The sequence below is a fragment of the Coturnix japonica genome, chromosome Z (assembly GCF_054131305.1).
Source record: "Coturnix japonica strain WE chromosome Z, WE-NBRP24, whole genome shotgun sequence".
In the NCBI taxonomy this organism is placed as follows: Eukaryota; Metazoa; Chordata; class Aves; order Galliformes; family Phasianidae; genus Coturnix; species Coturnix japonica.
In genome coordinates, this window is record NC_140702.1 from 33757170 (window position 1) to 33780652 (window position 23483).

Here is a 23483-nt window from a genome sequence, read left to right on the forward strand (position 1 = left end):
TGAGTTCTGTCCATTTACTTTGACCCCGTACTATGGAAAGACACATTTGCTGTAGTCTGGTTGCTCTGTTTCAGTATATTTCACAGAATCACAGAATTGTAGGAGTTGGAAGGACCTCCAGAGATCATCAAGTCCAACCCCCCTGTCAAAGCAGGTTCCCTACACCAGGTCACACGGGTAGGCATCCAGGCGGGTCTTGAATATCTCTAGAGAAGTAGACTCAACAACCCCCCTGGGCAGCCTGTTCCAGTGCTCCGTCACCCTCACCGTAAAGAAGATCTTGCGCGCATCCGTGCGGAACTTCCTATGCCGTCCGGTTTCTGGCTGTTTCCCCTTGTCCTGTCTCCACACACTGCTGAGAAGAGCCTGGCCTCACCACTTTGCCCCCCACACTTCAGATATTTGTAGACCTGGACCAGGTCCCCTCTCAGTCTTCTTTTCTTCAGGCTAAACAGAGCCAGTTCACTTAGCCTTTCTTCTTAGGGGAGATGCTCCCGGCCCTTTGCCATCTTTGTGGCCCTCCGCTGGACTCCTTCCAAGAGATCCCTGTCTTTCTTGTACTGGGGAGCCCAGAACAGGGCATGGTACTCCAGATGAGGCCTTAGCAGGGCAGGGCAGAGTAGAAGGGGAGGATCACCTCCCTCAGCCTGCTGGCCACGCTCTTTTTAATGCACCCCAGAATGCCACTGGCCTTTTTGGCCACGAGGGCACATTGCTGGCTCGTGGCCAACCTGTCGTCCACCAGGACGCCCAGCTCCCTCTCTGCAAAGCTCCTCTCCAGTAGGTCATCCCCCAGCCTGTACTGGTGCGTGCAGTTATTCCTCGCTAGGTGCAAGACTCTACGCTTGCTTTTGTTAAACCTCATCCGGTTTCTTACTGCCCAGCTCTCCAGCCTGTCCAGGTCTCGCTGAATGGCAGCACTGCCTTCAGGCGTGTCAGCCAATCCTCCCAGCTTTCTATCGTAGGCAGACTTACTGAGGGTGGCCACTATCCCCTTGTCAAGGTCACTGATGAAGATGCTGAACAAGACCAGACCCAGCACCGACCCCTGGGGAGCGCCGCTAGTCACAGGTCTCCAACCGGACTCTGCACCGCCAGCGACGACCCTCTGCACTCTGCCGGTCACTAACCTCAAGGGTCTGGGATTCCTGAGGGAGAGCTCTTTCACTGAAGACAGAAGCAAATAAGGCGTTCAGTATCTCCGCCATCTCAGCATCCCCCGTGACCAGAACATCCCCCTCACTTAGTAGTGGACCCGCATTCCCCCTAGTCTTCCTTTTACTGTTAACATACTTAGAAAAGCCTTTTTTATTATCCTTTATCACTTTTGCCAGATTCAAATGCAGGTGGGCTTTAGCCTTCCTCATCGCACCCCTGCAGGCCCTGACGACGTTTCTATATTCTTCCCAAGTGCTCAGGCCCTTTTTCCACACTTCATGGACCTTCTTCTTCCCTCTGAGTGTGTGCATGAGCTCCTTGCTCGTCCACGCGGGTCTCCTGCCACCCTTTCCCGATTTCTTGCTCACGGGGACGCACCAATCCTGAGCTTGGAAGAGGAGCTGTTTAAATGCTGACCAGCTCCCACAGGCCCCCTTGCCTTCTAACAGCCGAGCCCGCGGGATGGCTCCAAGTAGGTCCCGGAAGAGATCAAGGTTGGCTCTCCTAAAGTCCAGGCAGCAATCCTACTTTTTGCTGTGCTTCTTCCACTCAGGATCTTGAACTCCACCACCTCGTGGTCACTACAACCCAAGCTGCCCCCGACCTTTACTTCCTTCACAAGTCCTTCCTTTTTTAGTGAGAATAAGGTCCAGTAACACACCTCCCCTCGTCGATTTCTCCACCACCTGCAGCAGAAAGTGGTCTTCAATGCATTGCAAGAACCGTCTGGACCGTGCGTGCCTGGCCATGTTGCTCATCCAGCAAATATCTGGAAAGCTGAAGTCCCCCGTAAGCACCGGCGCCTGGGATCGTGACGCTACTTCCAGTTCCTTACGGAAGGCCTCATCAACTTCCTCCTCCTGACCAGGGGACCTGGAGAACGCGCCCACAACAGTGTCACCCTTACCAGCCTGCCCCCTGATTCGCACCCACAAGCTCTCCACTGCTACATCGCTCTCCCCCAGGTGGAGTTCAATACATTCTAGCCGCTCTCTCACATAAAGAGCAACTCCACCGCCCTGCCTTGCCAGCCAATCTTTCCTAAAGAGCACACCACCCTCCGTGACAATATTCCAGTCCTGCGAGCTGCCCCACCATGTCTCTGTGATCGCAATGAGATCACGGCCTTGCGACCGCATGCACATCTCCGGCTCTGCCTGTTTATTTCCCATGCTGCGCGCATTAGTGTACAGACACTTTAGGGAAGTAGCATTCCCCTGCCCCTCTCCATCCCTTTGAACTCCACCCTCTTCACCCATCAAGCTCTGTTCTGAGCTTCGAACTAGCCACTCAACCCTAGTGGCCCTCATTTTGTCCCCTTCCCCCTGCACAACTAGTTTAAAGACCTTGCACTGAGTCCCAACAGTTCCTCGGTTAGGAACCTCTCACCCCTTGGAGACAGGCTACTTCCATCTGCAGCCGTCGTGCCGGGTGCCAAGTAAATCGCCCCATGGTCAATAAAACCCAAATGCCTGTGTTTGCACCGACTCCTAAGCCATTTATTTGAGGTGGGTTCTTTGGATCCTCTCAGTACCCTTCGCTGCCACTGATGGTAAAGAAGAGAAAGCCCACCTGCACACCTGTTCCTTCAACTTCCCACCCTGGTCCCCTGAAGTCTTTCTCAATAGTCCTCGGGAACCAATATCTGCAGCATATCTTGCTGTATCAGATCTGGCATTTCCTTTCAAGGCCTGGAGTCTTCCCTCCATGTTTATCCTGCAGTGTGGTGGCATCTGGGTTTCTACATTGTTTGCTTTTTGGCAGTCTTTATACTGCTCTGCTCTGCTCCTGGCTGGAAAAACACCAGGGTTGTTACGACTTCATACGGCTGCGTCACAAAGCTGTGATCGGCCTAAAGCGTCCAAGAGACCATTTTTAATGCCTGTGTTCCAGTTCTGCCATTAAAAGTCCTAGGACTCCTATTTCAAACAGTAGCAACTCTTAGACTACTAAATCTACTTTAAGGGAGATCGTCCCCACCTGTTTGAAAAGCACAAGCCCAGAGCTGGCCTGAGAAGGAGAACCCCAGCGGCCCCATCTCTGGAGGTGGAGCTGAAGGAAGCTTCCCCAGAGGCAGCAATGCAGCTCAGCCCGGGCAGGCCGCTGCAGCCTGGCAGGAGCAGGGCTGTCTGCAGCAGCTCCGGAGGAGGACACTCAGCGGCGCCCGTGGCTGCCCCGCTCCCGAAGCACCTTAGCAAAGCTCCTCCCCGGGCTGCCAGTGGCTGTATTTCAGCTCTCCAGAGGGAACAGAAACAACTCTGCCACCAATTTCAGGATTCCCCGTCATTTATGGATGTACGTACTGAGTACCTTGGCCTTCCCACATCTGCTGTGGCCAGTTCTCCTTTCTCATTCTTCAGAGCTGGTAAGCTCTCTTTGCCCTGTCTCTTCTGACCACTGCATTTCTTGAATTCCTTCTTGTTATTTTTCACATCCCTCGCCAAGTGCAGTTCTGTCTGTGACTTTGCTTTCCTGATCCCATCTCTGCATGTCCAGGCAGTATCTCTGTATTCTTCTGGACTGACGCGTCCTTGTTTCCACTACCTGTGCATGTCCTTCTTGCCCCTCAGTCTGAACAGCAGACCCTCGCCAAGCCAGGCCAGCTTCCTGCCTCCCCTACTTGTTTTCCTATATTGGAGGACTGAGGGCTCGTGCACTCTCACAAAGGAGTCCTTAAGGAGTTGCCAGCTCTGCTGCACTCCTTTTGTCTGCGAGGATGGCTTCCCAGAGGCTCTCACCCAGTAATGCCTTAAAAAGCCTTCAGTTTGCTCTCCTGAAGTTCAGGGTCCTGACTTTGCTTTTTGCTGGGCCTGTCGCCCTCAAGATCTCAAACTGCACCCCAGCGCGTGGTCTCTGCAGCCCGGGATAGCTCCAATCTTCACCTCTTGAATGAGCTCCTCTGCACTGGTGAGCACCACGTCCAGAAACACACCTCCTCTGGTCCTTCTGCCTAATACCTGCATCAGGAAGTTATCCCTACCATGCCTGGGAGTCGCTGGGATTGCTTGCAGCTTGCCTGAGTTGAGTATCCGTGGCTGACAACCGTGACCCTGCCAGAAATCGGCCCGGGAAAGTCATCGGTCTGGTCGGTGAACAGCAAGTTCTTAGCTTCAGTAGGATTCTAAGTAGGTTGGTAGCAAGGGGGAAAAAGCTAGGGAAAGGTATTTAGGCTGTAAGCCAGCCTCCCTCTTTCAAAATCCAAAAGGAGAAGAACAAGTCAACAGACACTCAGAATGTAATAAGATTTGGCCAGTTGTTTATTTTTGTTAATTTCTGCCTGATGGAAAGGGAGAATGGAGTACTGATGGACCGTTGGCCAAATAGGAGCCAGCAGATGGCATTCTGGCTTGATTGGGTCATGGTGTGGTGAGCAGGACTAGGGAAGTGATCCTGCGTCAATGGTGTGTGAGGAGCAGTCCCGGCTCCGTCCTCGTAGGAGAGATGTTGCCGTCCTCTCAGGAGCTTGGCTGCTGTTCATTGGGCTCTTGACAGCGTGCCCAGGTCTCTGCTGTACTGGAGAGCCCAGACCTGGGCGAAGGTCTCACCGGGGCTGAGCGGAGGGGAACGGAGCGATGACCTCGAGCTGCTCCGAGCCCTTCTCCTGACACGGTGCAGGGAAGTGATGTCCGTCGAGCTGACGCGGAAGATCCTCGGCGGCGCCTCGGCCTTCTCCCCCGCCAGCGCTTCCCCGTCCCCGCGCTGTCCCCAGGTGAGCTCGGGCCGCTCGCTCAGCCGCAGGGCTCGTCGCGGCCGCGGGGCCCGTCGCGGCTCCGCTCGTGGTCCCCGGAGCCCCACCCCCGCTCTCGGACCAGCCTCAGCCAGTCCTCGTCGTCCTCGGCATCCCCGCGGCGATCGCGGTCCCCGGAGCCCCACTGCCGCTCTCGGACCAACCTCGGCCAGTCCTCGGCGTCGTCGGCATCCCGCTGGTGCCAGTAGAGGCCGCGGACGAGCCACAAGGGGCGTCTGGAGGGGCTGCGCTGCGCGCGGCGGGGCGAGACGCTGCGGGAGCGGTGCGGGGATCTTTCCCGCGGGGATCTTTCCCGCTGCCGTCGGCTCCTCCGGAGCCTTCTCCGCGGCCGGCGGGCGGTGGCGGCCGCTGGAGGAGGTGGGGCCGGTGGCGGGATGCTCACGAGCGCGCCGACGAGCTGGCGGCACACTGGGCACTCGACCCCGTCGGCGGGCCAGTGGTCGGCGCAAGCGGCGCAGAAGCTGTGCCCGCAGGGGAAGGCGCGGGTCGGGGCTTGCGGTGGGCCGAGGCAGAGGGGGCACGTCTCCTCCTCTCGGGCCTCAGCCGGCCGCGCCTGTGCCTCCCGGCTCCCGCTGGCATCCGCCTCCTGGCTCATGCTCACGGCTGCCCTGGCACGGAGGTGCTTGGAGGAATGAGTCGCTGGAGGCTGCCTCCGGCCCCCGGCACCTCTCGTGTGGTGTGTGTGTCCCACCAGTGATGGACACCTCGTGTGCCTCTGGCAGGACGTCTGGAGTTCCTTCAGCTGGATCCTCGGTGACTCGGAATCCGCTCGCAGGACTCTGACGCTCACGTAAGGCTGGCAAGGTCTTGACGTCTCGTGTTCCAGCAGGAAGACGTTGACGCCTCGAAAGTCCCCAGCAGGACTGACTGAAGGTGGGCTGGGTGCTTCAGGCACTTCTAGGCGCCTGCCCTACTGTGAGGTCACGGGGTGACTGTGACGCTCGGGTGACATCACAAGGCACGCAGCTAGATGGACATTTGCTTCCCGGTAGTTGTGGTGTTAACAGCTCTGCTGTTTGCGTGCCAGTGTCCATCCAAGGACTTTCAACTCCACCGCCCCACCTTGCCAGCCGATCTTTCCTAAGGAGCATACCGCCGTCCATGACATCATTCCAGTCCCTCCACCACCTGCATCAGAAACACATCTTCATCTTCAACCCATTGCAAGAGCTGTCCGGACTGTGCCTGCCTGGCCATGCTGGGCATCCAGCAAATATCTGGATAAATGAATTCCCCAGTAAGCACCAGCTCCTGGGACTGTAACACATATTTTGTGTAATGGCTTCTTCAATTCAGTACAAAAAACTGTTTCTCTTCCAAAACTCTATGCTAGTACAAATTTTCAGTTAGCGTCGTCCACCAGTAACGTAGTCATTCCCTACAGCAGATAAAATAAATTCACAGGGAGCTCTACCCAGTACAATAACACATCTTGCTCCTAATATGACTACAGAAATCTTGCTTAATGTTTTAAGTTGAACTATGACAGATTAATTCTGTGAATACACTGGTCTCATTTTCAGTGATATTTTCAGTAGCAGTGTATACAGGCGGACTCAACTGCAAACAGTAATTGGCTCTGTAGCTCCCTCCCACACGTACACAAATAAGTACCATTACTATCAATCTAATTCACCTAATAACTGGTTGGTATTGCTCCAAGCTAAATAAACAACTTCATAAGACAGCCTACGTAACCCTGCTTGGCCACCCCCTTTCTACCTTGTTGTAGATAGGTAGGATAGCAAAATTTGACATGTAGCAGAAGTTCATGTTAATCCCTTCTAATATTGGTCTTGTTGTGGATTTGTTTGTTCGTTTGTTTGTTTTCTGTTAAGATTTCATCACTCAAGGGGGTAATTTTCTTATTAATTTTTCTTCTTATCGATGACCAAATAAATAACAATGAAAAGACAAACATAACACTAACACACACAATCGGTGTCATTAAGTGCTAATGCAGAAAGAGCAGTTCACTATAGTCCAGTTTAATTCTGATATCAGTCTCATCACGAGGGGAGAATCAAAACTGCTGGAGAGAAAAAAAGTCCACCTACTGTAGTCACACTTAGTTTTGATAGAATGCATCATTCAACTGTACACAGTATCACATTGTGGAAGTAGTTATTAGTTATTGTTAAGTAACAGAAGGGAAAATGGGAAATGCACAGGACTGGAAGTATCAGTCAAAGTATGGCAAATATTTGTGCTTCTGTTTTTCTTATGAAACATTTATTAAAACTCATTTACCACTAATAATTCGATCATTCAAGTAACTTTCCTCATTTTTACAAAATACAGTTTTTTCTTTCATCACCTTACTTTAAATATTTATTATAGTAAGATTCCTGTTTTCATTTTCTGTTAACGTTTTTCTCTTCTCACTTCCTTATGGAACTGTAAGAAATGCCAGATTTGACTACAGTCACTGTAAGTAAAGCTTGTTTCTTCAGCTGAAAACAACCAGCCTATCCTCCTTCTTTCAAGTGAAGCACTGAGTGCATTTCACCTGTGTAAGTTATCATACTTTTCACAGAGCTAGGCAAATGACAGACTCAGGTCTAGATCTGGATCATAACTACATTTGTGTGTGCCTTGTCAAGACTCAGATGTGTGACATCTTCAGCATTCCCTATGGTAGCTGTTGTAGCATGTTACCATAATTTTCAACTTCTAAGATAACCTGAAACACCTGCTTTGCCCAGAATTTGCTCACAAATAAAATATCTTAGCAAAATTACAGTCTTTAGGAGATACTCCTTAGACTTGCTTGGAGCGTTATGTGTTGTGACTGTGTAAGAGATGCAGCCCTTGGTCAGGAAGATGGTGCTGGCAGCTGTACACAAGGCATGTACTCACTACAGAAATGACACTGAGGCCCTGGAGCATGTCCAGAGAAGGGCAGCAAAGCTGTAGAGGAATCTGGAGCACAATTCTTACAAAGAGCAGCTGAGGAAGCTGGGATTGTTTAGTTTGGAGAAGAAGAAGCTCCAGGGAGCCCTTATTGCTCTCTCCAGCTATATGAAAGAAGCCTGTGGCAAGGTGGGTCTTAGCCTCTTCTCCCACTTAACTAGTTAAAAGACTAGTGGGAATTGCCTCAAGTTGCTTCAGGGGAGATTCATGTTGGGCATTAGGAAAAATTTATTCTCCAGAAAAGTGGTCAGCAGGCTACCCAAGGAGGTAGTGGAGTCATTGTCCCTAGAGGAGTTAAAAAAATGTTTAGAAGTTGTAGTAAGGGACATGGTTCAGTTCAGAAATATTGGTGGTAAACTGGAAGTTGGGCAAGATGATCTTGGAGGTTTTTTCCAGCAGAGGTGATTCTATGATTCTGTGAAACAGCAGAAGTTCCAGCAAAATGTATGTAATTACAGGACAGAATCTTTAATTCTTCCTTCTATGAAAAGGTATTGTATTCTAACTGGTGTGTGGTTTCTTGATGTATTTGATGATCCTAACGTAAAATCAACCTGCATAAGTCATTTGTGAAGCCCATTAGAAGAGAGGTCTCCTATCAGATTTTTATTGTGTGCTAGTTAGAGATGCCAACTGTTACAGGCCATCACATTTCAAACTCCTCTTCTGCTAAGTCCAGTTGTGAAGAAGACAGATATTTCACTATGCTGGGACATACTAACTCATTGTTTTTCTCTTCTTTTTGTAGCTATATCTGTGATTTCAGGCTTCTTTTATATGTCACTGCACTGAAGGTCAAGCGTCATGCTGATTCTTATGATCAGTCTAAAATCATAGCCATGCCCCACAAAATTTGCATGTTCAAATCTCTGCGTCCTTCAGCAGAACTTTTGCAGAATGGTATGTTTGCAGGCTTAGACTCCAGAAAAGAGTACTACTGTTATTATCTGTGACATAACTATAATGTTGTGCACCATAATAGCCAGAGTAAGCATATGCTCAGTAAATTATCCAGTGATATAGGACTGACTTTGCCATCTCATAGGAGGTTTTGAGACATTATATTTATTTTTTATATAACTACAGAAAACTGCTTCATGTTTCTTCATGCTTACAGAAAATAAGGAGAGCAATGAATCTAAATTACAGAGGAACCTCAATACAGTTCACAGCAACAGTTTTAAATGAAATAACTTGCCATTTGATTTGGAATTACAGTGTTGCAATATTCTGAAAGCTTGAGTAAGCAATTACAGAAATAATGTTTTTGTAGTATTAGAGAAATACAAGTTCTTTCAGAAAAATAAATTCAAACAAACAGCAGATCAATGTTCCTGAAAATATTGTCCTAAAAGTATTGCGTACCTTTTCAAACTCCTGTTATTGTTACTGTTATTGTTTGATCTGTTATTTCTGATACAGAGTTGAGCCCTGAGGATCATAACACATCCTACAGCAAGTTTGACCAGACAAGAGAGAACAAATTTAGCTTTATGCCTGGAGACCAGCAGTGAACAAAAAATTACAAAATTAATAACAGTAATAATTCATACATAATGGGCTTATATTTATTCATATAAACTGTGTGCATTTATTCTTCTAAATTAAGAAGCACAATCAGATGCACTGAATTGTTTCTTAGTCTTTAAACTTATGTTTGAAAACTAGTACACCATCCTGAGATGGTGATGAGTGAATATGACATATAAAGATTGCCAACTGCAATGAGATCAAAGATCTTTTTCCCTGACTGCAAATTGTCACCAGAAGTACTATCACACACCACTATGTGCCAGGACGTGTTGGCATTTCTCTGGTCAAGAAATTATATAACCACATATTGGTTTTCAGCACCTGCACTATCTGCAATCATTTGAGTCTTCATCATCTCAGTGCTTCAGGACTGCAATGCAGTCTTATGACCTGCTAACCATGGGGATGCATTTCTGTTGTCGTGTTTTACTATAATTAAAGCTGCATGTTTAAGTCATTTATAGTAAGGATAAAAATCCAGCTCGAAACAGAGAAGCAGAGAATGCAGCCTTTCCAAGCAACACATTTATTACTCAGGGTATATAAATAAAGTATTCACTTCACTTCTTCTACTTTCATAGTTTTATTTTCTTCTGTCCTCTTCCCATTCTCTTGTTGCAGATTTTTTCTCTACCCTGTTGTTCCCATTCACTTGCCATAACACAGGAACCCCATAGCAAGTATAGCTCTCCACCCTTTTTTCTAAATCTGGAATTTCCTTTTCCAATGAAGAGGATGAGTACTTCCTCTCTCTGGTAGAAGGTGGTACAGGATTTGGACTGTTTAAATAAAGCCAGTAGAAATAGTTTTCTTTTTAAATAATATTCAGTTCTAATTAACTACTGTGTTCAAGTCATGACATGCCACCAAATCTGGACTCAAGTTGAAATTTAAATCAGAGTAGAACATACTACTGGATTCAGCTCTTCCTCCAGATTGAACCCGGACACTGTATGCCTGGAAGAGGTCTGATGGAGATGTATTCACAAAGAAAATCAAGAAAAACAAACCAAAAAAAGGATAAGATATAGACATGATGAACTGCAAATCTGGAAAAAACAGACAGATAAATAAAGTGTCACGAAATTAATGGTGAAATGTGCAGGTCCTGGATATAATCAAGACATATCCCATCAGGAATTTTTACAGAATTAGTGCACGTGTTTCTTTGAGTTATTTAAATTAAAGATCTTGAGCACTATCTGGAAAAAAAAAGGATGATAACAAAAACAAAAACAAAACAAACAAACAAAACAAAAACAAAACAAAACAAAAAAAAAAGAGTGGGAATGTGAGACATGCTAAGAAAAAAATGCTGATCGTGCCAGTAACTTATTTTGGTATGTCTATCAACAAAACATAGAGGTAATAATATGTCAGCTATCTATGCTCTGGCTTTCCACTCCAGAGCAGTAATAATGTAGCTTTCATAACACACAGATATTCTCTAAAATACACAATAAAGGCTGTGAAGGCAGCCAGATATTAGGTTGAAGATTTTTTTTCCGTCTCTTTCTATAAAACAGGCTATCTAATTTTGTATAATTTTGGCAATTTTGGCAATTCAGAAGAAAATCTAATTTTGGCAATTCAGAAGATAGTGAGATGAATAAAAGGAAAAAGAAAGCAGAAGAAACGGAAAGAAAGTTTATTACTCACTTTTGACATTGTTACATCAGCTTTATTTAAAGGGCTATTAAACTTCTATAGGAAAATAACAATAATAAAGAATAAGTCACAGAAGTGAAATCAAATGACAGCTAACATTGTATTAGTGACAAGTATTTCCACCTAAAATGAATAGCGACTAGTTTTCAATAAGACTACATGCCCCATCACACCAGCTCATAAACAAGCATAAACAAGTCCAGTGCTTTTCTCACAGTAGCAGATATTTTTTCTTCCTGCTCAAGAAGCCCTTATTTGTAGGCTTCAGAAACTGACATTCGTGTCCCTGCATGAAACATTTCCAAGAGTTAACTTGACTGGAATCAATACAGCAGCTGAGAGACTGGATGATCCTCTGTTTGATTTTAATACCAAAGAACAGAAGTGAAAAACAGTCTCTTCTGCTATCAAGAGAAATCTGGCTTAACTTTTTTATATTTAAGTGAAGAAATCATATATTTCCTACTTAATGCTTGAAACACACTTTAATTTGTATCTGCTTAGATACATGGGGATCTGTTTTTTTTCTGTCTTACACTGGAGTAAATTTTTACTAACTTTGTGAAGCTTCTTGCTCATCTACACTGGTCTCCTGCCCCCAGTTTCCTATTCTTAGGGATGAACCATTCTTGAGCTTGGAAGAAGTACTGTTTAAATGTTGCTCAGCTCTCACAGGTCCCCTTACTTTCTATCACTCTAGACCACGAGATACCTACAAACAGATCCTGGAAAAGGTCGAAGTTGGCTTCCTTTCTCTTCCTTTCTCTTCATATGTTAACACCAATAAATAAACGAGCCATTTCTCTGGTGTAGTTGTTCTCAACTCTTTCTATTTCAGATCTTATTCATTTTTTTTCCAGCTTACACTAGCTGATCTAAAAAAAGTTATAATCTCCACATACAACTTTAATCCAAATTTCAGGCACTGACAGAAAACTGGAATACTACCCACTGTGGAGCTACATTCTCTAACATTCTGAATAGACACATGGGTCTAATTTAATGCCATTTAAAGCTTTCAGACAAGTTTTGGAGGATTTAGTAATTGAAGATTTGAAGGCAGATGGGATAAATTCAAAGAGGATTTTTCAAAAGTCAGTCATGTCACATTACTACATTGCTTCTCTTGGACCAAGATAAATGTGGGCAGGTAAACTGACACCCACTAAGCTACAAACTCCAGAAGAATAATCAACATAAGGCCCCTGGAGAAGCATTAGATATACTGCAAAATATACTGTTTAAAAAAATAGAAATTAAAAAGTCTGGATATAAAAGTCTGTATATATGTCTGTATATATAAATAAAAAGCGAATAAGAAATGGTCAAAAACAAACAATATCTTTTAGTGAAACTTCCCCAACTGCAAGAATGTTAAAAGCGGAATCATTCTGAAGTCCTTTTAGAAGTCTTATTAGTGTTTTGAATGGTGACATATGCTACAAAATGAAATAGTGAGTTGAAGAAATTTTCCAGAGAACACAAATGTTGTCATCCAAACAGAGCACTGAATATCAAAGACAAAAGAAACACATGATCTGAGGGACTGAAATAGAAGAAGTGGCATAAAAGACAGGTCATGAACTTACTATCTAATTAAAATTTCTGTTACAAACTGGAGCTTATCTGTTGGAAAGATAAGGGAATTAGATATGTGCACTGATCTATTAAAGAGTCTTTCTGAGCATGGTACTTCTCTGGAAAAAAAAAAAAAGAATATGATTCTAGAATAAGTAGAATAAGTCAGATGGAAAAATGAGCTGTTTGTGCCATCTGTAATGGACTAGTATGCAGCTGGAATATTACATACAGTTCTCCTGAGTAAGGCTGAGTTAAAGTTGGAGCAGGTATAGAGCAAGGTCAGCAGATGTATCAAGAGAACAAGTATCAGAAAAGTCTATTAGACTCATGTGATTTATTTTCAGAGCAAGGCGAGGGATGTCTCAAATAAATTTAGATTATAAATTGGATGAAAATACAAATTTCTTTTAGGAGAAAAGTTCTTTGAATGGAAATATCAGGAAATATAACTCATTTAGACTTGATAAGTTAACAGGATTGTGCAGTCAAGTTGCTAATAGAAGATGAGACGAGGATGGCCATTTCAATCATTTCTCCCTTTGCTGGAGTAAGCAACACCTTAATCCACTGTGCATTCCTGTTCATCCAGTGGTACCAGTGTCGGGAAGAAGAATCTATCCAAGAAAATGGAAGTGCTAAATTGTGTAACAAAAATATTATTCCAGCTAGCGGCCGATTGAGTTCAGATTCCTTCGCTGCTCAGAGCATTAACAGCTTAGCTGTAATTCTGTCATATAACCTACCAGGTGTTCTCCTACAAAGCAATACTTCAGAATAGGAGAGTGGGGAGAATCTATTAATCTGTCAGTCATTCACTGGCTCAATATGAGATGGGCTGTGTTATTCAACATGTTTTTCCCAGATATGTATTTTCTCAGAGGGGACAGTACTGAGTTTTTCAAGTCATACTGAATTTAGGTTCCAGTGATCTGCACTTGTCAAAGAATGGCTGTTTCTCAAGAGCCAAGTTATGACATCAGTGGCACCTGCCAAAAATTATAGCACAGATCAAATGTGGCATTCAAAGTTTGTGCCATGTATCTGTCTGGCTTCTCCACTTGTTGTGTTACAGTCTTCACAAAATAAGGCTATGGGTTTGTTTTTTTGCTGCTGCAATTAAACTAGTTCGTAATAGCAGATGTCATCTCTCCCAAATACAAATGAGTGACAGACAAAAAGATTTTATCAGCTATTACTGGCACTTGGAGTTCTCCTCAAAAGGGGAACCCAGGGGTAAAAGTGACAGTATTCTGTAATCACTCGAGAAATCCATATTTGACAGAAGAAGAAGCTACTTTACAATCAAAAGTAAGCATTTACATTCTTGTATTTTGGGCAAAATAAGGTTTTCTATTCCTGTCTTATTAAACTCACTCAGACATACATGCACTTAAATTTATTTTTGTGCAAATTTTAATAATGCTTTATACTTTTTCTCCCCATGACCTTGAATTTTGTGCATTATACAATATTTTATCAGAAGATAATCCAATAATGTATAAAATCTCAAATGTATTCTGACTCTGTTTTGACTTCTTGCTTCTAATATTAACTTCAGTTATTAACCTGTCGTTTGTTCTTATGTAAATTGGGAGTAGTAAAAGTCCTTCTGTGCTTCACACACTTCAGGTGTAAGAAAAAAGCATTATAAGCATCCGAACATTGAAGACTAATTTAAAACTTTTAAGCTTTTCATTAAAAAACAGTCTCTAAACACATTAATTATAATGTAACAACTACTTCATAATACTGAAGAATTATGTATGTTTAGGCAAAGGAGTTCCACAGAAGGGCAAAAGAAATAAAAGACTAATTAGTGGTCTGACAAAGATAAAATAGCTCCTGTTCATGATATGACCCTGGGGACTGGTTCCACTTGGAATCAAACATAGTCTTTCCATTGTTTACAAGTAGCTTCAGAAAGATGTGAGTGGGGAATATCTTTCAGAAACAGAAACATTCATTTTCAATGTTAAAACTGGAGGAATTAATAAGTTTATAAAAAATTTTAAAATCCAACTTTTAGAATGGAAGCACTTTGGAAAATACATTTCTAAAAAATCATAGTTAAAAATTCTATCGTCTCAGCAAATATTTTGGAAATGAAGTTTATAAATGATTAAACATTTCTTCATCTTGATGGCTAAAATATTTTGATGTAAGAAAGAAAATACTAAGTTTGTTTCTTTATAATAGCAAAGCAAACTGGTTTTAATTATTCTGAATCATTTAAACTAAAAATTACTTTGAACTTTTTATATCAAAATTTATTAAGACAAAAGCCTTGTTAATGCATTAAAATATTTCTCTCTTAAAGATTCTCACTGTATGCACAAGTGTTGTTTCTCTATATAAAATACTGAACTTTGATGATGATGGCTAGTTTATGACATATTAAAAGGAAAGATGGAAACAGAGTAAAAAATGCCTTCTGATATTTCAGACAAGACTCTCTCTTTTTGCTTGTTCGGTTTTACAGAAGTTAACTGAAAGCAGTACTTCTGTTCAAAACAGCAAGAGTAATTTCTGGCTCTAAAAATGTCTCTGGTGAGATTCCAAAGCAGAGACACAGCTATGCAGAAGAGAATTTCCTTGCTTTAAACTTTTTTTTTTTTTTAATCTCTTCTTGATACCTCAGTGGAAGTTGTATGAGACTATGAAAATCCAAAATTTGCAGACCAGGAAAGAAAATACACTACTTTAACAACTTTCCAAGGCACATTCAGTCTGAAAACAAATGAAGAAGACAGAAAGTCATACCACTGGATATTTTTGTATTAATTTTGTGGCAGTGAATAAAAGCTGTGTGTATACTACCACCCAGCTGGAAGCAAAAGTGTTTTCCCCATGGCACAGGAGTGGTCTGCTTGGGGAAATCATTACTTGCATTTTGAATTTCCTTTCAGTATGCAGCAGGTCAAAGAACTTAAATCAGTGCATTGTCTGTAGATGCTATCTATGCACCTCAATAAATGATAGCTGTCTTACAAATTGCTGCATGGCCATTCTCTATTAACAATTCAGGAACATAAAAAATAATTCCTGTAAAAGACCAATGTTGTAACAATCCTTTTGTTAAACACATACATAGATTTCTGAATGATGAATTTCAGAGCTGTATAACATGTAAGTTCTTTCTGACAAGATATAAAACCTTTTTAAAAAGTTGCTTTACAAGCTTGACTCACAGAAATATCAGCCAAATATACTTCATATTAGCAAGTTGAACTCCAGAACCAAAACAAACCCATACAGTCTGTACAACCTATATGCGCTCATTAGAGGTCCTTCATAAGAAAAGTGTTACAGAATGTTTTATGTATGGTAACTATTTTTGTCCATAAGGGGCACTCGCACAAATTCAAGTCATCTAAATTAATCATTACGAACACATGGAGATATTGTTACTTATTTTACTTTTGCATCAGTGGAAAAACATATTAAATCACTCTGCAATTGGTAACCAGGAGAATGCTTCCTCAATTTTCTTTTAATTCCTCTGTCATGACTTCTCACTAGTTAAATGTAAATAAAGATAAGAAAGAATCCTTTTTCCTTGTTCACTTTCCACTCAGGCAAATCAAGTACTTGAAGAAGCAGTGTTTTTGAGTCCTGCTTTTTTTAATCTGAATGCTGAGGTATCAGAGGGAAACAGTGTTTCCGACTGGCAAAAAAGTCAAAATCAGTCCTGCTTTTTTATTCTGAATACTGAGGTACCTGAGGGAAGGAATTGAGAACAAGCTAGTTTGCCAGAATTAAATAAAAATGTCTGTGCAATTCCATTTTATTTTATTGGGACATTAGAAAGTGAACAGAAATACACTGAACAAAAGTAATAATACTGATTTAAGTTCCCTAGAGCAGTAATAAGGACTCAGAAAGCAATTTCCTAACTAGAATCCTTCAATTAGGAAAAAAGTATTATGGAACATGGAATCCATACTTTCTATATGTAGATACTGTAACGTGAGGTTCTCCAAAAATGACTGATATTTCACAATGTGAGAGATGCTGGCTAATAATGCTAGATGCCAAAATCTTCAGAAGTCTTACATCAAGAACTTATCTTAGGAAGGATCACAGTGAACCCATGAAATATTCGCTGTTACTGACATTCCTAGGAATTACTACCAAGCCAAATGTCCTTGGCTTCCAATGACTCCAAGAAACACGTCAGACTAACATTTGCAGAAGTTCCTCCCTCTCTAAGGTACTTGCTTGACCACAGCTCGAGCTTCTGAGTGGAGCAGCCAAGATCTGAGGCATTCAAAATTTTCCTTCATCCTAAAAATATACCCAAATTAGACCTCAGATAAAGAATGGAGTCACTCTTTGCACCTCGTGATGAACAAGTTGTAGAAGCTCATGAATCATGAAATCTAATGAAAGGTTAATATGTTCATGCAGACTTTTATGTGAGGCAAAGTATAGCAGTGTTTGGAGCGCAAATCTACTCAGATCATTGGTCAGGAGCCTACAGTTGGCTTCTGAGCCAACAAGATAATTATCTGAAGAGTGTCAAGTAGGCAATGCTGCTGACAGAAGAGCCTTCAAATGGTGCAAAGTCCCAGGTTACTTGCCAGTCCAGGAATGATGAAATAATCACATTTCATCTCTCACTGCAACAAGCTATTCTGAGAGCATAAAGATACAGACAAGGCATATTCTGATGTGTCCATGACATTCACGTCTTTTGGAAGATGAAGCCTCAAATAAAAAAGCTATTATCCTTCCTCAGAATGATACAAAAGATCATTAAAAGATTTCCTGCATGCCTGCATCACTGATACACAAAGGACTCCTAGGAAAAGGTAACAGCAAAAAATGGCAGTACTCATAGCAGCGTAGCAACTCTTGCAGTATTCCATTGTGCTTCATCATTGCCAGTCTGCAGCCCGAGGAAGACAAGAAAACATGGGGAAAACATCTGACTGTTTTGGCAGTATTGCAGTTCTTGCTGGCCTTGTAGTGGTCAGCAAGATGGATCACTATCCTAAACATTCATAACCACCCAAGCATGCCTGATACTCTATCCCTTCATTTGGGAGATTACACTGCATGTATTAATCAGTCCTTCCTACTCTTGTTGAACTGAGCTTGTCTTTAACCAACCAAATTTACTGTTGAAAAGAATACCAAGTCCAGAACTGGGAGAGATTTTTCTTTCTGTTAAGCAATTTGTTTGTTTGTTTCTAAGACCTAGCATCCAGCCAGGAAAATATATTTGTTTTACTTCCTCAATAATATTATTAAATTTAAGCCAAATCCAAATATTCTATCTGGAAAAACCCAAGATCTTACTCATGTGTTCTTTTAAAACATCAGTTTAAAATACTGTATTTGATACAAAGATATTGCACAAGTCTTCCTTCAATGAGCTGTATCTAATAATCCCTTTAGATTTTTCTGATCTTCTCTTCAAAACATTGCACAAATCAAAGGTTTATTCTGACTGATCTACACTAGAATAGTCTTTTTAATATCTCCTTAGTAAACCTTTTAAAATATGGCACTGTCTGCAAAGCAGACTCTCCAGTATATATTAAAGTTTGTAAGGTATACATTTATCAGGTAATGCTGATGAGAGTGAATAGCTAGCAAAAGTACCCTAGTGGCAGCAGAATACAGACAAACACAAAAAAAAAAACAAAGGCTTTTCATAGGAATTCTCAAATTATGTACAGATGTAGTTATAGAAAACTCAGGAGTGTGTTTTGCTTCTTTCCACCATCCCACTTGCTAGAGAGAGTTATGGTGGGAGAGAGAAGGAGGAAAGAGTGCTTCATGTTTGGGTCAGAAACATACAGAGTTGTTCCTATCCTACTGTCAGCTGTTCCTGGCCCAGTTCAGCCTTGTTCCATAAGCAGATAGGATGGGGGGACCCATGGATCCTTGGCAGAACGGGAAGGGGGAAAATGTAAAAGATAAGGAGATGAGCTTAAAAAGAAAACAGCAGCAATGAGCTAAGGGAGAAAAATAATTTACTACATATGACAGCAAAATTACAGATAATACAATAAAATATAGTTGGAACTGAAGAAAAAAAGAAAAGAAAGAAAAAAAAGAAAATGAGAAAGAGAGTGTCCAAAACTGAAAGCCTTTTAGTCCAAAACTGAAACTCTAATAGGAGAGATGGGCTAGGGAACACACACTACAGGGACAAGATGTGAAAGAAGGGGCACTCTTTTAACTCCTGAGCCATTTTATCATTCCTTCTGAATGGAAAATGGAAACATAACAGTCAAAGTCTTCTGGGAGTTGTAGTTCTTGTTCTCTCCTGAGAAAGACACTAGATAGAAATTATTGACAATCTGTGGAATTGTACCATTAAGTCTTTAATTCCCAGTGCATTACATCAGGTTACGATATGAAATGCCGATAAGAGAAATCATAAAACCATAACATTCCACATGTTATTCCACTTCAGTACATCATACTTAACATGTATATGAACAATAACTGACAACAGAAATGCATTAAACACACACACACACATACACATACATATATGCGGATTTAGTGACTGCACTCTGCCCAACATCAAATTCCCTTGTGGAACATCCCCATTTTTCTGCATCATCCACTAAATGGACACAAGTCCCTGAGTAAAAACAGTTCCATGGAGTGGTTTGCCCTTTCCAGAAAGCCTTTCCCATCATGTTCTTTACATGTACAGGGACATAGTATGAAGGGAGCTGGATTGGGCGGGATCATCTTGGTTGATAGATACTCAAATAGTGATCAACCAGGTGGCTTCTGTCAAATGCTTCTCCCAGTGTTATGTGACCTTGCTTTCAAAATAATTTTTAACAATCTGTTGCATAGCTCAATTTTACCAGAAGCTGGTGCATGATAGGGGATATGATAAATCCACTCAGTTCTGTGATATTTAGCACAAGTAGTTACAAGAGAATTTTTGAAATTGGTCCCATTATCTGACTCAGTTCTTTCTGGAGTGCCACATCTCCACAGGATTTGTTTCTAGAGACCTAATATTGTGTCTGAGGTGGTATCACATGGTACTGTATGTGTCACACAGTGGCTGCCTCCACCATGGTAAGCACAAAATGCTTAATAAAAATCATAAAAACCATGACACCTATTTAATTTCATAGCAAAGCAATTTTTGCCAGCAACAATTACAGAATATTATGCAAAAGTTTTGATTTCCTGTGAGAATAAATAACGGAACTTAACTTATCAAAGTACCATTAAGTTTTGAACACTAATACATGTTTGGCTTTATCAGAAAGTGTCATGTATCTGAGCATTATAAAATCATCTACTTTTGAATACTACTACCATTTAGCAAGGAAACTGCCCCACTTCTTTTTCTCATTTATTGGAACTGACGTCTACACTTCAACAAGCTCTACTTTTAGCAGTATTTAACTCTGAATTTTGACAAATTAAAGAACAAGGTGATAACAAGCTCCTGAGGGCTCTGTACTTTGTGTGCTTCAACTTCAGGTTCATAATTCCCCTGCATATTTTGTGCATGATAACATTTTGAGCAATAATTTGAATCATTTAATAGCAATGCATTTCCCTTGGATAACATTCATTTCTGATCTCTTTTTAAACTGTAGAAGTGAGAAAAAAGGCAAACCCTTCACCACAGCCCATCTAGACATCACCAATTTTAGTGCTAAGTTTGAAAGTACTTTTCCTAAATTCTTGTAAAACAAAAAAAAGTTCTCACATACTGGAGCTTACTCAGTATTTCAGAGAACTCTGCTATGCATTGTCATTACTCTATACCAAAAATATAGGTATGGCATTTAAACTGTCACCACAGGCATATTTCAGTACCCAGTTCCCTTTTTTCTTTGGCTTGCATACTTTATTTTAATAGCACCTCATGGGAAAGAAATAGCAAGGGGCCAAGCAATGTTTTATCTGCCCTGAGTTAATCTGACTCTTCTGACCTCAAAATTGCCTATCAGAAAATGAGCAAGTGCACCAACTTTGAACGCCACAAGATGCATGGTCAAGATGCAGTGGAGCTGAAGAACTTCTGGGAAAAAGCCATCCAAGAGCAAACTAGGCAACGAGAAAGTGAAGAAACTAGGCTAAGCAAAAGTGCTCTGAACAAGTAAGTTGTATAATTTCTTTTGCCCAAGAGATCAGGTCTGTCATCACATGCTTTAAAATAAGATAACCCCTATTGTACTATTTTATTCATAGCACAGATTGTGTTCTGGGTCCTTGGCACTTTTCCTCTCACAGCTGCTTGTCTCAAATTTCCATGGCTCTTCTGCATGGAAACTCAGACACCCCTCACCTTTGAATCTCATGAACATTCTTCAAAGGCCTTGGAGTATACCCAAATAAAAATAAAACACTTTGGCACAGGGTCTTGTGACAGTTAGAAAATATCAAAAATTTTACTAATACAGCCACAGCAAATAAATAAAATTATATTGAATTAAAGGAATAACAAAAACTCATCTAATGAATAGTATAAATAAATCCATACCATCTTTATCATTTTTAACTATGTTTTACATCATATAAACCATAAGTTTAGAAATGTTATGATAATGTCTACCTATGCCATGAAACATATTTCAGTATCATTCCTGGTCTACAAAAGAAAACAAGTAAAGATATTCAATTATTTTTATTATTTTCTGTTTTGTCCAAACAGCAAAAAACAGCACTTGCTACCTAGAAAGCACTGTGGCTGTAATATAAATACTTCAGTCAACTATACCTCAAATACTTGATCAACCTGCTGCACCTTAGAAGGCACAACAGCTCTCACAAATTAAATTAATCCCTTAGCAGTCTGTGCAACAGGATGAGAAAGCCATGTCTCTCTTGTGCTTTTCTGGTATACGTTCCTCTTGAAGCTGGAAAGGCTTTCCCACATAAAGTTTCCTCAGAACTGGTACATCCATATAAATTAACTTGATTCTAACAGATTGGAATGTACAGGTAAAGGGCTGTCTCTTTAAAAAAAAAAAAAAAAAAAGATCGAATACTCTGGCCTAGACACCCAAGGAGGAAGCTACTAATGTCACCTTAAAGGTGAGGAAATCAGTATCTATTTAGGCTGTATGTCCCAGTAGCATCACAGGTTGGAGGTTCAGACTGGTTACTACAATAATACACCTCACCAGTGGTTAATGGGCTTGGAACAGTCTCGCTGGGGCAGCTGTCATAGCCACAAGATGTAAAATTTTGTCTTCTAGCTTCAAATAAACTAACACAAAAAGGTATCACAAGGCAATTGCAGTTATGTATGTCAGTAATATTTTCAACTTCACAGAGTTAAAATGCGAAAAGCCTTTTCACAGTTTTGTCTGAATAAGAAAAAAACTGCAGCAAAAGTTCTTCGAATGGGTCACAAATCACAACTGAAACAGACCCAAGCAAACTACTTCAAGGTCACTCAGCAAACATCCAAGTTGATCACAGAATGTTCCTTTTTTTTTTTTTTTTAAGGTACAGCCAGGCACACCCTCTGGGACCGCTAGATCACTAGTTAACAAGGAACAGCAGCACTTTGAAAGCAAATATTTACTAAATAGTTGCACTGCTTTTTGAGGCTTAACTATACTAATGAGAGAATAGCAAAGTCAAGAGAGGTCAGACCAGGTGGGAAAAATTTAGAACACACTCTACAGTCAAACTCAGGAACCAAATGAACATAAGCATCAGAGTGAAACTGCTACTGCTAAGTTATTCTCAGATGAAATTATTTGCTTCTGCTTTTACTACATTAAATGTAAAAGCCCCCATATTACATGACACATTTGACACTACCATATGACTAATCCTACAGCATTTCTGGGTCAGGTGCTTCATAATAACATTCCCTTTGGAAAATGACCCAACCAACATTATCCTGTACTGGTCCCTAGTGATTTCCTCTTCTGTCTGTGCTAAAATAGTGACTTGAAGCTATGTGGCTCCTCTTGCATGTAACATCAATTCCTTTCATGAAACACATAAAAGGTCTGAAGAGATTTTGAATCCCAAATGACTACGTTTTCACCATTATTTTTATTATTATTATTTAAAGTACTAAAAATAGAACAAAAAAGATATGCAAGGTCCTGCTTGCTTTTCTCCAAAGCATTTTAGAGTAAAGTTGTGGAGAGTGTATTAACTGTAATTTCACTTTCCACCTTTAATGACCTTACCACAAAGGCAGTGCACTTCTTTGTGGCTTTGAGAATACCACAGAGGAAAAAACAGAGCTCTTCATGGTGACAGTTTCAGCAGTTGTTTGACTCATTAGGAATCTAGCGATGTCACCCACTGATACTATCAGCACTATCCTTTTCTCCCCTGCATTCCCAGTCTAGCAAGCTGGAGAGATGTGTAGATGGTAAACAAATACAGGACAAGTGCTGTGGTGATGAAAGAGAGGAAAGTTTCAATCCTACTGAAAAGCCTCGTATCTATTTGAAGGATTTGGCTTGGTGCTTGCTAAGTATTTGTCCTCTCTTTGCAGGCTTCGCCATGAGTGGACTCAGAGGCTGGAGGGCAGGGCAAAGCTGGTCCAGGCACACATGAAAAAGCATAAAGAGCAGATGGCACTGTTGTCCACTGAAGCTCATCCTTTGCCAGATAAAACTCAGACTCTTGCCCTTTTCCAGACCAGCTACTAGAACTACTAGTAAAGGTCCACTGAAATTCACTGCAAGAATTAGGCCACAGTACACAATCTCTTTAAAATGCAGAGGGAAATGTGAGAAATAGGCACCTATAATTCTGCATGTTGTATTATTACTCTGACGTAGCAGGACTTCTTATGTAACAGCATTTTCAAATGACAACAATATATTTTTCAGAAAGAGAATCATATGGTTAAGAGGCATAATAAATAATTAATAATCTGAATTAATATCTGAATAAATTCAGATGTCCG

At 41.5% G+C, this 23483-nt stretch overlaps 1 protein-coding gene and 1 long non-coding RNA gene across 2 annotated transcripts in view; one reads left to right on the forward strand and one right to left on the reverse strand.

The window, feature by feature from the left end:
- Positions 1-23483, reverse strand: part of LOC146753908 (uncharacterized) — a 128097-nt gene that overhangs the window by 65787 nt on the left and 38827 nt on the right. The window lies entirely within an intron of this gene.
- On the forward strand, positions 20496-23294 carry LOC116652544 (protein FAM240B-like). Its single transcript, XM_032441496.2, has 2 exons — positions 20496-20696; positions 23067-23294. The coding sequence occupies exons 1-2, from the start codon at positions 20551-20553 to the stop codon at positions 23221-23223; spliced, it is 303 nt and encodes a 100-aa protein (XP_032297387.1). The 5' UTR covers positions 20496-20550; the 3' UTR covers positions 23224-23294.